Source organism: Agelaius phoeniceus, chromosome 7 (assembly GCF_051311805.1).
Source record: "Agelaius phoeniceus isolate bAgePho1 chromosome 7, bAgePho1.hap1, whole genome shotgun sequence".
In the NCBI taxonomy this organism is placed as follows: Eukaryota; Metazoa; Chordata; class Aves; order Passeriformes; family Icteridae; genus Agelaius; species Agelaius phoeniceus.
The window spans coordinates 29,499,469-29,513,085 of NC_135271.1; the positions used below are offsets into that span (position 1 = coordinate 29,499,469).

Consider the following 13,617-nt stretch of genomic DNA (forward strand, 5'->3'; position numbering starts at 1 on the left):
GGCGGGTTCCGTTTGCGTGGATTGAGCTGCGGCTGGGTTTGAATTGTCAGCGCGCACCTGTGAGGGGAAGGGAGGGATGGCTGCGGGTGTGGCGGTGCTGGTCCCGGCCACACGGGCTGGCCAGCCTGCTGCAGCTGGGGTGCCAGCCTCTGCTGCTGGGCGCTGCTTTCAGGCGGAAAATGCCACCTGCACAAGCGAGTCGCGCCAGGTACGGCGTTGCCTTTTCAACTGAGCGCTTTTAGCGCTGAAATTTACAGTCCTGGACAGCGAAAAACGATGACAGCTGGGCTGGCTGAAATTTCTCGCACGAGATATTTTGAGGGGAAATCTGTGTGTTTGCTCTCTTCGTGGTTGCTGGCATGTAAGTGGGAATTTTCACCTCGCTTTAAGGAGTCATGTTTTCCACAGGACCGTGGGCTCTTCTGCCGGAGGAGGCACGGGCCGGGGGAGCGGTGCTTTCCACGGGGCATCTCCTCAGAGGAGCAGCGGTGCCCGGGACGGCCCCAGCGGTGCCCGAGGGCCGAGCCAGAGCCGTGCGCGGGGCTGGGCCCGGGGCTCGGCGCGGGCCGTCCCGGGCGGGACGCGCTTCCCTTTGTGCCCGGCGGCGCGGCGGCCGCGTTGCCATGGGAACCGTCCCGGCGGCCGCGGCGGGCGGAGGCGGGCCGTGCGCGGCGCAAGATGGCTCCCCGAGGCGGCGGGACGCAGCGTGAGCACGGGCAGGGGGCGGGCGGGAGCGGGCTGCCCCCGGTGCCGCGCGTCCCCGGCCACCGTCCCCCGACACCCCCTGGCCCGGCCCGGCCCGGCCCGGCCCTGCCCACCCCCTCCCTTCCCCTCCCCTGCGGGCTGCGCCCGCCCCGCCCCGCCCCGCGGCAGCAAGTGGCAGCGGCCGCCGGTGCCGCGGGCGCGCTGACAGCCCCGCGCCCAACTTGTGTTGCAGGCGCGCCCCGCCGCTGATGCGAGAGCTGCCGCCGCGCCAATGCCAGCGCCGCGCCGCCCGGCCAGCCCCCGCCGCCCCCCGGGCCCGCCCCGCCGCCGCTGCCGCGATGGCTCTGACCTTGTTCGGTGAGTGAAGCGCCGCCGCCTCGGCCCGGCGGGCGCGGGGCTGTCGCCCCCATTGTCTGCGGCGCGGCAGCGCCTGGGCGTGGGCGCCGCCCGCAGGGCCGGGCCTGGGGCTGCGGGAATCACCCCTGGCGGGGCAGCCCCGCCGCCCGCCCGCGGGGGCTCCCCTGCGACCGGCAGAGAAAAGTTCGGGTGCCTCGGGAGCCCCGGCAGCCGAGGGGCTGTGCCGGAGCCGCGGGCTGGCCCGGGGGACCCCCGGGAGCGCCGGGGACGCGGGGCGCAGCTCCCGCGGCGAGCCGGTGCCTCCCTGCCGCGGGCAGCCCGGCAAAGGAGGCTCGGGGAGCGCTGCTCTGGCCGTGCTCCGCAGCCGGGGACGGCGCGGTGGGAGCCGGCTGGAGAAAACTCTACTTTAAACTGTTGAACATGTGGGTTCTGCCAAGTAACGTTATTAAATTAGGCTTGCTGATGTTTAACGTGCGCAATTTTACGGCGGGCAAACAAACAAAAAGGCTTCAAATTGTGTCTGGCAACATGAGGTAAATGCAGCAATGAAAGGAAAACAGAAATTAGTACAACTAAGGTCAGTAGAGAGTTAACAGGATAATCGGGATCCCCTTTCTTGAAAGAAGCTCGTGCACCACAAGTGATTTCTAGTGAATAGAGGATGTCAAGTCTGTTCGTTGTATTTAGACTGTGAATTTCATTTCATATGTAAACAAATGGCTTGCTTTCATTGATTTCCTGATTCTTGGACTGGTACAATTTCTTAAAAGACTAAAACCAGGTTTTTGAGTTTTCTTAAAAATTTACACCTGCTATATTATTCTGCATATTGAACCCCATCTAAGAAGTTTAGCACGTGTTAAGATAGCTCCCTGCAAATAAAATCTATGCTGTGTTGGATTTAGCTACAGTGCTGTCTCCCATATTTATATTTCCTGCTCGAGTTTTTCAGGATGCCAAGGGTTCATAGGTCAAAGTAAACCGTCTCTGTTTTTTTATGTCTGATCTCGTCCCTCAGTTCACGGGACTTCAGGAGCTGCAGGTAGGGGGGCCCTGCGGGTTGTCAGGCGTGGGGTGAGGATCAAGCTCTTTAACTTAGAAGTGAAAGTGAACACAGAGATCAATGGCAGATTGGCTGTTTTGGGGGGAAAAAAAACCCCACTGTTGATGTTACATTGTATCATTTTGAATTTGATTGTTTGAAAATATGTAGTTTGTTACATTGGCACTGAAGGTAAATATTGTTGTTTTCCCTAACAGAAAAAAAATGTTTAGGCTGAAATACGCACATTCTTTCTCCATGCTGAGTGTCATTATAATCTTTGTCTGCAAAAATGAAGAATATTTTAATTTTAACTTTTAAAGAAAGTGGCATTCCTGTATCAGGTACCTTTTATTTTAACTTATGTGATTCTTTTCCAATTTGTATGTGTTTGATTGACTGCATGACATATTCTATTAATGCAAATTTGCATTACAAAGTAACTTGGTGGTTTTGTGTGTTATCACATCTGTTGTTACAGTAAATGTCATTGATACATGTAAGATAATGAGTCAAGAGGAGATAGAGTGGGGTGCTCTGCTGTGTCTGTCTAGTTTTTAAACATTATCTTGCTGAGGGTAAAACCTCAGGATTGCACCCTTTTAAGAAAACAAAAAGTGACAATAAAACAGTGCAACAAATATGGCTCATATGCATCGGCAGATGAATGTGATGCCTTTCACAAATGTAAAAGCTTTACAGTATGTGTTAAACTATGAATGCAAGAGTGTGAGTTGTGTAAATGCAGAAGTGTATGTGAGTGCAATATCTTTGCAGATGTGGTTGTGATTAATTCATGGTTGAGCTAGCACAGCTTACTGTGTTGCTGTGAGTCCTCTGAGCTGGAGTGGCTTGCCACACTTTGTCTCAGCACATAACAAAGACAGACTACAGCATGCTTGCTTTGAGCTTCAGGAACAGTGTTCAGCCTTTATTATAAATGTTGGCTGCTGATGGGTAGTTACATTTTCAGTTACTGCACTGGAGCTACCCATAGTAAATCATTAAAAATATAACCCACAAAAGAGGGGGGGTCTGTTTATTTCAATGTAACCCCCCACCAAAGCAATATCAGCAAATTTGAGGAAAGGCAAATTAAATGTCTGAATTAATTTATCTGTTTTAAGGCATTAAGCAGCTGTAACTGTACCATTTTAAATTCACATCTATCTTATACTGGTAAAATTGCCCTGAGCAACAGATCTCAGGGGAGTGGTTTCTTTGGTTCTACTCACTCACGTAAACTCTAGGCACAATATTGCATTTTTATTTTCCCTAGCCCATAATGTTATATCACACTGAACCAAATTTCACCATTCTCAGGCTGCTTTAATAAGTTGTGCTCCAAAAGCATGTAAAATTTGACATAAATTGCCATGTAAACTTTGTTGGGGGAGAAAATTCCCCAAGTTTCCTGGGTCCCTTTCAATCAGTGTGTACTTGTATGTGCACAGCAAGGGAGGGGAGAGGAGAGGGTTGGGAAGTGTCATAACGTGCTCTAGGGAGTGTTTTATGGCTCTTTGAGTGCATAGTGCAAAGACTCTGCTAGAGGGGTACAGGTCTGGAGACCAGGCTGCCATTGTTGCAGATCCTGGATTAGCAGGGACACGCTTATCAGGAGGTTGAAAGTCAGGTCCTGTTGGAGGCTGCCCTTTGCCATTGTTCTCAGAGCAGCCCACAGTGCCACAGGAGCGCTGTCTGCACTTCACACCTTTGGGTGGCAGCTTGAGACTCTTGGGAAAGTTGGTTGTGAAAAGAGTTTCTAGTATTAACAATTAACATGAACAACAATTAACATAAAGCCTAAGGGGTCCCTCACTTACCCTTTTCAGTTACAGCCTCTTGGCAAGATTATGATGCAGCAATAAAGTACAAGGGAGGAAAACATTAAGACCCTTCATTTCATCAGTTTTAGTTGTTTTGAAATTCTTTTCTTCATCCTGTCATTGTCTCTCACTCATGCCCTTCCAAGATGCCCTGTGCTGACAGCTGGCTGTATGGAAGGTGTTGAGGGGGCTGCCCATGTTCCCCTGGTACAGATGATGAGTCTGTGATGTGGGTGATGGGAAAGAGGAGTTCAGCTGCCCCACAGATGGGAAGAGGAAGAGCAGTCCCTGTTGGAATTAGTCAGCAATGGGGAAGTTGTTAGATGGAGACATAGCTCTGTTGCCTCAGCCATGCCTAAAGCAGTGTGTCGTCCCAGCAGGGTTCACAGTTACACAGGGTCATCGCCCACAGATGTACACTGTGATTTTGGTCTGTTCAGGGCCAGAACTTGGGCTCCAAGATCCTTTTGGGATCCAACTCAGGATATTCAATGACTGTGTGATAAAGTTACAATGGCAGAAATAGCCTGTTGTGACCATAGGTGGTCACCCATATGTGCCATGCCTTTTCATGGTGCCAGCCACAGCAGGGTTTCACCAGTACATTGAGTTTGTGTTCCAGTGGCCAAGCACTTGGAATGCAAGTTTGATCTAACAATGTAAAGCAGGTCCTGCACAAGGATTGCATGAGCAAAGGACTGGAAAACAGTCAATTTCTCTGAGAAGAAGAAAAAAATTGCTGTCTGATCCTTTTGTTTGTTGCAAGCAATAGATGCAATAGGTTTGATATCCATGTGAATTGCTTATGAAGAGTTGGTGGGGATTTTAAATTCATCTTATTCCACACAAAGTGTGCATTTTCACATGCAGTATGTGTAAATGTTGGAACTTGAGCAGCTGTCCAGTTCTATTGTTGTTTTTCCTCCTACAGCACAGTCCTGTTGCCTTACAGAAGGTTGTGGTGATTACAGGTGTAGCCTCCATTTTCTCTCTGACTATTTCTTGCTGCCTGGTGCAGCAGCTGGAATGGTGATAAGCCATTCTCTGTCATCTCAGCACAGTCTGGTGGCTGCATGCCCAGCCTTTGGGCTGAAGCCACTTGCCTGGTTTAGCAGAGGTGGCTCAGGGATACCCACCACTCCTGCTGTGCTGAATCCCTGCAGGGTAGCAGCTTCCTAGTGACAGGAAGAGCAATCAGTCACATTCCTATGGCTAGACTTCCTAAAGCCATCTGTTAATACCCTAAGATGTGAGATTGCACAGTGACAGGCCTGAGGTGCACGCTGTCGTTCCACTTGGATGACTCAACTATTGGAAAGATAACAAACAACATAGGGGAAAAAGGAGGGGAAGTATTAAGTTATCCCACTGTTTGCTCGTGTCTTTGAATATCCTGAAAAGTGTTTAAAGAAAGTCAACATTGTACTTTGAAAGAAAAATAGTTTTGATATGTTAAGTGCTTGCGAGTTGTCCTTGTCTTTTATGAATTCCCTTCCTGTTCATTTATTTGCTCATCAACTCTCTTGTGTGAACAAAGGAAGACATTTCAAAACAGCCAGGAGAGATCTTCATGGACATATTTGTCACTAGTTATCCGTGCTCTTGCCTTCTTGCTAGGAGCCTGCCAATGGATAAAAACTCATCCCTGAGTATTGGTGGTTAAGAAATGAGAAACAAAGCAATTCTCTTTTAATCTTCAAAGTGCTTGCACTCTGATGAGTGGCTACAGCTGAATGGGATTAGAGACAGAGCTGTAGTCAGCATGACAGATATGGTTTTATAAGGAGATGATGAAAAAGAGCAGTTTTTAGAGAAATCTTTAGGGAAAATATCAGAATAAAAGAAACAAGCAATACACTGCTACAGGCAGAAAGGGCAGGGACTGAGAAGCCAATGATCCCTCTGTTTCAGCTGTCCGTGCATTTCTGGAAGAGCTCATAAATAGTAATTTGCTCACTTAGCAGAATTGCTTCCACGGCTGTGAGCTCTGATGTTGTCCTACACAGAATTAATTTTCTATGACTATTTTCTACTATGAGTATGAAGTGAACTTTTGGAATAAGTTCTTCCATACTTGAAATAATAATTAACAAATTACTGTTTCAAGTTCTATGCATCTGTGATTACTGTTCTCCATGCAGACTGTGCTTACTGGCTCATGGCTGCTTCAAAAGGTAGGATATACTTATCTTGGTTCAAGCACATATTTTCTAATGTGTCAGTCTTAATGAGAGAAATTTTTCTCTAAATAAATGTTTTCCTTGCTAGGGAAAGGGCATTAATTTTTAGAGTGCTTGGTTGGCACAGGTGCAGAGTCCATAAGTGCTCCTCTGATAAATGGTTCACAACGGGTAATGCTGCAGATTTTCTGTAGAATAGGAAATACTCAAAAATTAATCTGCTCATTTCTTGTCTTGTGTGCAGAGCCTTCTAAGAGTAGGAAATAAACAGATCACCTACAATTCAAGTTCTTCTCTATATTTGGCCCTGAGCTATGCTTACAACTTGTGGCTACCTGTGATTGTGAAGTTTATTGACAGAGCCCCTTAACTCAAGAGTCCAGTTGTACCAGAAAAGTACATTTATAGGGACATTTATAGTAGGGTTTTTGTCACTACAGGGAACATAAATGTAGAATGATAGGGATGGTATCTGTCATGGATGCTTCTAGGCCAAAAAGAAAGTAAAAAACTTTGAAAACTGTTTGAAGAGCATAAGGTAAGCAACAAAGTGAATACATATCCCATGTGGCACTGCCTGTGCTAGGTCTTTTTCAGCAGAAAAGCAGTGAATTTAAAGTGATGTTTTTAACCTGGTTGCAACAGATACTCTTGAAGTGGTTAGCCCTTGCTTAAAATACTTGGGTTCATTCAGTACTGACTGATACCAAGCTAATTTTAGAGGACATTTAAGCAATTCAACATCTAGTCACAATGGGAACTACAAATAGTCTAATTAGATGAAGCTATTTAGGGATATTAGTACAATGTTTAAGTTTGGGTTTTTTTAACATTTAAAAATGAAGGTGATTTGTTAAAAATTGAAACTATTTTAGAGAGAAATTAAATCTTTCAACTCCCATTCATGTGTCTGGGAGGAGAAGTGTCCAGGTGCTGAGAGTCATAAGAACATTTTCTCCTAGATGCTGTGCTAACCTTTCATTATTTATAGAACCTAATGAAACAAATAAGGAGAGCAGGCTTGAAAAGGTTTTGCCAGCAATGCAATCAAAAGAAAAAAACCTGTATAGGATCTATTAACTAGTAAATTGGTATAAACTGATCAAAATACCAGAGAAGTGACACTAACAGTATAGACAAGGATGAAAAAATTTGAGTCGTGGCTTCTCAGCTTAGTGCTTAGAAGTTTGCTTCACACAGTGGCTGGTATAAAATTGTGTTATCCTTTCAGTTGTATTAGAGTAAGAATCTAAAGAAATCAGAAGTTTAAGGATTGTTGCTGAAACTGGAAAGGACATGTCCAGTTGTGTGCTCAAGTAATGAATTAAGGTGAGATTTTTCAATTTTCTCCAAGGAGATTCTCTTATGCTGTCATCAGCTTTGGCTGATCATTGAACAATTGCATCCCTTTCCTCCTTGACACCGGCAGATGCACTAAGAATGGAGACAGTCTGTGTAACACAGAATCTCATTTAGTGAAAGACACTCTGAATGTGAGGATCTGGGAAGGTTTCCTGCTAAACACTCCACACTGGCCAAGGACTGATGTTTCAGGTGTACATGTGGGGTTTCTTCTGTTTGTTTTGGACTCAGTTGATGCTTTTTGCCTTGTCAGGTTTGGGGACTTTATTCTGTCACTAATTCTCTTCAAGAGGTCTTACCTGTTTATTTCAGCTGTATAAAAAGTTTTCCATGGACAGAAAGCACATCTCAGTGTCCAGAAAAGATTGTGTGTACTCACAGTGGCAGTACTATAGTCATAACTTAAATACTGCTCTAATCAGTAAACTCAAAGCATAAGCCTTTTGGAAGACTGTGCCATTTTTGTTGAATAAAGGCAGATTAATCAGGATCCCCCAGGGTGCAGACATGGGTAAGTGCTCTGTGCAGTCTAAGCTGAATGAGCATTGTTGGACAATTCAGTTTTTTCTGAACGTGGGGTGTAGCATGCACAGCTCAGGCTGCTGAGCTGCTCCACCCTGTGGACAGAGGTTGTACAGTTCTGCACACAAATGTCCTCACAAGGAAACAAAGCAGCCCCGAGATCTGGCCCAAGGGCTCTTCTGTAGTTATTAGCAGATGATGAGATGCTTCCTCCTCCCTCACAAAATCATCACCTGGCTCGGTTATTCTTTCAGTGCCATGGATTGTATCTGGCTTGTGCATCTTCACAAATGATGGCAGAAAGCTAAAAACCCTCTAGATGTTGCTTTTTTGAGTCTGTGTTGAAACAAGGAAAAGTACTGTAGGAGGATACAGTATGGGTAAATGAAGGTGGTATAGAATGTAATCTTATCCCCCAACGAGTTGCAGCTGGACCAATTATGAAAGATTAGGAGCAGGCCTGATCTTAACAGGCCACAGCTGTAGCCAGTAAGAACAAGTGGTATAAGAGAGTGGATTGGTGGAACTGGAGTCAGATGGCTGCTGCAAGGATCAGGAAGAGTCAGTGCTTAGAGGAGCTGCTACAAGAAGCATCGAGGAGGGACAAAACTCTGGTGGTATGGAATCCTTGCACTACAATGGTAATAGAACTCTTGTTATGTAAGACAACAAGTACCATTTAAGGTCTCTGAAATATTTGGTCTTCTAAAGCATTTAACAACGTAGCCAGGACTTGGGAATTGCATGGCATCTGGGCCTCAGGCACCCTTGCTGGTCATGCCCAGAAAGATGCTGGGAAGAGTTTCTGCAGTTCTCCATGCTGTTCTGAGGGTTTGGCTCTGTGTGGAGTGAGTGATGGGTCATTGTCCTGGCTGGAGGGAGGGAGTTGGTCACACCCAGCTGGAAGCCAATAGTGTTGCTGTGTGTGTAGCAGCCTCTGTGAATGTGTAAGAATTGGTTGATATTTGAGCACTCTGAATGAAAAAGACATATGAAATGAAAATTATATATATGAAGTGATTTGAAGGTTACTGGAAATTGTGCTCATAGAATTTTATTTATTCATCTGTGAGTCTAATTTCCATTATATATTTTGATACATTCATCCCTGAATTTATTTTCATGACCTTATTAGCTGTTATGTGATAAGCATCATGGAACACTGGTCATGTTGTGGCTGGTTTGCTTTTGGCTAAGATTTTGTTAATGCTGATGGGATGTGATAAAGTTGTCTGTTTTTCATGTGACCAAAGCTTAATCCCTTGGGAGAATGCCTTAGGAAAACTGCATTCTCTGGTTGTGGCCCTCTGAAGAGTTTGCAGGCTGGACTTTCCTGCTCACAGTGAGCAGGTAACTTCCTTTTGGTGTCTGTCAGTTCTGTGAGGGAGCCATTGTCACATCCAGCTTTGGTGCAGCTGGCAGAATCTGGCCCTGCTGAGCACATAACGTGGTTGGGTCTGGGTACTGCTGGTGCTGGTGGGAGGTGGTGGTTTCCTCTCTGCTACCCATCTCCTTCCTGCTTCCTTTGTTGCAAGAGCAGTCTTGCCATTTAAGAAGCTGAAATTAAAATATATATTTTCTGATCTTGATCAGAAGCTGCATGTCCCAAGGCAGCTTGCTTGTGTGAAAGTTCAATCTAAACATAAAGGTAAAACTCTGCTTCCTAAATAGTAGAGTTGTTTTGCCCACTGCATTGTGTGTTACTACAGCTACAGAACCACAGCTGCAACCATTCAAATTACATAGCAAGTACAATAGAGCATCATCGACTCACAGAGGGGTTTCAGTTGGAAGGGACCTTCAAGGTCATCTAGTTCCTGCACCCCTTGCCATGGGCAGGAACACCTTCCACCAGAGCAGAACCCTGTCCAGTCTGGCCTTGAACACTTTCAGCAATGGGGCAGCCACAACTTCTCTGGGCAACCTGTTCCAGTGCCTCAGCACCCTCACAGTATTTCATGTAGGAAAGTTTTAGGGTACTGCTGCAGCAGTGGAAAAGGAGGGCCTAAATTATTTATTGTGTGGTGTAAAGAGGGGACTGTGAAAAGAGGAGAAACAGACTCAGTGCCTTAGTGCAGTACCTGACCATTCCTTGTGCTCACATTGCTCACAAGTCATTCTCCTCAATGCTGAATTAGTATCTGATACATATGCAGTCCAGACCAGGCTACAGACTATAAAATTGCTGATAATTATTTGGTAGGGCCAGTGTTTTTTAGCTGTGCTGTATGGTTTCCATGTGAATCTGGACACAGTGTTTCAGTGCAATCTGGGATCATTTTTTATTAAAAAAGCGGCCTACAAAAACCCCCAAACAGGATGTACTTCTTCCTCACTTCTCTCTTACAGGCAGAACATGCACACGTGGGTTTATCCTTCCAATTAAGGAAGCATAATTTTGACACAGCAATTAATTCTACTGATTTCCTTTTTGGCTTTTTTTTTAAGCACTATATTTATAAATGGGACTTAACAAGTGCTGAGAAAAATCTTCAGTGGTTTAATAGAAACAGAAGGAGAGGAAGCTTGTCACAGCATCCATTTCCAGTGATGAGCTCATGGCCTGAAGCTGTGCTGTTGCTTTGTTGTGGTGCTCAGGGAGCTCCTGGCTGACCTGTGTATTTCCCAATGCCACATCATGTCAAAGCAAGCTGTGGCCACAGTCCCCTCCCTGCACCCTTGTGTGCCCCTCCTCAGTGGCAGAGCAGCAAGCACAGCAAGAACTCAATGGAGCATCTTGTGTTCCTTAGGTTTTCCTGAAACTGTACTATGTAAGGTAGTACAGTTAACTATCTGTAGATAACCCCACCCAATCCACCTCCAGCTGCATTAGACCAAAGATGATAATTGTTCCTCGACTTGCTCTTCTGCAGGCTCGGAATTAGCAGGAGCTGAACTGCAGTCCCTGTGTCCCAGCTGTCCCTGGGGCAGGGTGAGCCCCAGGTGGGACAGAGCATGCAGCACTCCTGGGACAGGAGCCCAAGCAGCCTCTGAGATGAGAGAGTTGCAGACTGCTCTGTCAGAGGGAGAGCTCACTCTGGCTAACTCAGCTTGTTGACTTTTTTCTCACTTAGTAGGAAGGTCTGTGAGAAGCAGAAAGGTCTTTTTTTATTGCTTTTTTGGTGGGGTGGTGTTGATGCTGCTGTTAATAGTGATTTTTAAATGTAAAAAACTGGCATTTTCCTTCTCCCACTGCTGTGCAAGAGCAGCTGTGGAAGGCACAGGCAGGGCTTGCCATGTCTCAGAGCTGTCTTAGCATTTGCCTTTCTTTCTCTGTGGATATCCTGTGTATCACAGTCTCTGACAATTGCTTGCAACATTCTGCCTCACAGCAGTTTTCACCAAGCTGTGTCAGACCAGGACCATTTTTAAATTATAAAATTGATTTTTCATCTGTCACATCCTATCACTATCCTTCTGTCTGTCTGTCTGTGTTTTCCTGTGCTGTCAATTGCAGTGATAGGGTTCTCTTTATAAACTCTAAGTGGGGCTGAAGACACAAAAAAAAACTGTTATCCAGAGAGACAATTCTGGCTGGGGGAATACTGGGTTAGCAAGACTTGGGAATAGAGATACTGATCTTTCTTTAATGAACTCATCTGCAAGGGCCTCTGCTTCTCTCACCAGCTACTGTTGTTATTTTCTCTTTAGATGGCTTATTATGTAGGACTAAGTCTGCTTTTCACTTGTGGACAGTTCCATGGGATCTCAGTTCCAGTAAGGATGCTTTGATATCCTAGAAATGCAGCTCATAATTGTTGGAAGCCCATTTAATGTGGTGCCATGATAACATGAGAGCTAATAACCCACGTTTCCATTACTTGTGGAAAAATTTGCCTTTCTTCTAATTAGTGGAGAAAAAGGAGAAAGAAAACAATTTCAAAACAGAGATAAGAAAACCATCTGAGTCCATCTTCTGTAGGGGCAAAGAAACATGGGGTTAACTGAAAAAGGACTTTGAAGTTATCTCTGAGCATTGATCATATCAAGCTTTCCAGCTATTTCTCCCATTCCTTCAGGGCAGTACCAAGCCTCTGTTCAGCTCTCCTTCCAGCAGCCTGTTCCCAGCTCCCCTGATCTGCTTTTCTCCTCCCAAACTCAGAAGGAGCTGAGGACAGAGGGGAAGCCCATGCAGAAAAGCTCTCAGTGCTTGCAGAGCTGCTAAAGCATATCTGAGACTGTTTGGCTGTGGCCCCAGTCACACCATGTGCTGGGTGCTGCAGGAGTGCACCCAGAGCACAGCTTCTCCATGGACTGGCCCTGCTCTCTCTCCTTTGTCTGCTTCCTGCCTAGTGCAGCAGATGAGCCTGCCAAGCAGGAAAATCATTATGAAAAAGATGGATGTAATGCTATAAACAGGGAGGGGCTATTGGTGTAAAGCTTTCACCATAGTTCATTGGCTGCAGTTATAATAGTGAACTGTGACGTTGCCAAAAGGAAATGTGAAGTTTTCAGCCTTTCTACCTGGAGCATCCTAATTCATTTCTTTGGAGGCCTCTTGAATGTTTTATATGAGAAGCAGACCAGATAAGGAGTAGTGCGTCTCTGACTGGGGAGAAGCTCACAGCAATCAGAGAATGCCTTTTGGAATAAAATCTTAAATTCCAATTAAAAAAAAGGCATCCCACCACATTGTTTCCATTTCCTGTCTCAGACCCTGCCAATATTTTTTTTTAGGACGTTCCTTCATGACACTAAAAAGCAATCATGATCTTGGGCTGGGTACTTTACTTGGTCGTTGTGTCTGTTCTGAAAGTAAGGATGTAAATACAAACCATGTTTTTGCTGAGCAATGGTGTGTGTTATTGACAGCTGTTTTGGAAAATGAAAAATCTGTTTGTAATAGGAATCATAAGAGGTTTTTTATAACTTGATGGTCTAAGAGTTTAAATAGGTCAAGTTTGAGGAAGGAGAAGCTGCATTGGTTTGACCATCTGACACAGTTGATGTGCTTTGGAACATGTGAGTCTGTCTTGATGCCAGTTGTAACAGCAGTCAGAAATCAGATCTGCTCTTAATTTTCTCTGGAAGGCTCTGATTTTTGCCTGGGCTGGTAATGGATGTTTGGTTTAGGGTTTTGTTTTGGTATTTTTTACCCCAGGAGGTTAATGAATGCACAGCAGCTATCTTGGTCTGAAACGCAAAGATGGACAAGTTCTCAGCAAGTTTTTACCAAGGGATGGGGGGCAGAGTCAGTCTTACGCTCTTTTATTGAGGTTTAGCTTTTGGTAAAGCCACAATACTCTACTTAAAAGTGTATTTTAGAATAGGAAAGTGAACTTATGTTCATTATGTTGGTGTTGTGTGTGGAAAAACAAATCAAAGGAACCAAGCAAACAGTGTTATAGCATATTTCCCCATTCAGCAAATTAGGGGATTATGCAATGGATGGAGGGGTTGTATTTCAAAAGTGCTTGTCCTTTTTTTAGGGTCTTTTCTGCTCAATTTTGACTGGACAGACATATTCAGGGGAGAAGATTAATTTACAGCTGGAAGACACTTTTACACCATATCATTGTTGGTTTTTTTCACTAGTAGGGTAACTGTTCAGAATATTTGTGTAATCAAACTCCAATCTAGAGAAATGAAGACAAAAAAGTATTTCTGTGAATGCCTTGAGACC

At 45.2% G+C, this 13,617-nt stretch overlaps 1 protein-coding gene across 4 annotated transcripts in view; it reads left to right on the top strand.

Moving 5' to 3' along the window:
• Window positions 1-261: 261 nt before the first annotated feature.
• CHN1 (chimerin 1) overlaps window positions 262-13,617 on the top strand; it is a 93,670-nt gene continuing 80,314 nt past the window's right edge. Inside the window, exons 1-2 of one of the 4 annotated variants that reach the window (XM_077181381.1) lie at window positions 345-361; window positions 938-1,062. In XM_077181381.1, coding sequence (XP_077037496.1) covers window positions 360-361; window positions 938-1,062 — 127 coding nt within the window. In that variant the 5' untranslated portion in view covers window positions 345-359. Of the gene's footprint in view, window positions 362-571; window positions 707-937; window positions 1,063-2,381; window positions 2,449-13,617 lie in introns of those variants that run through there. The other 3 variants (XM_077181380.1, XM_077181382.1, XM_077181383.1) reach the window with 3 other exon arrangements.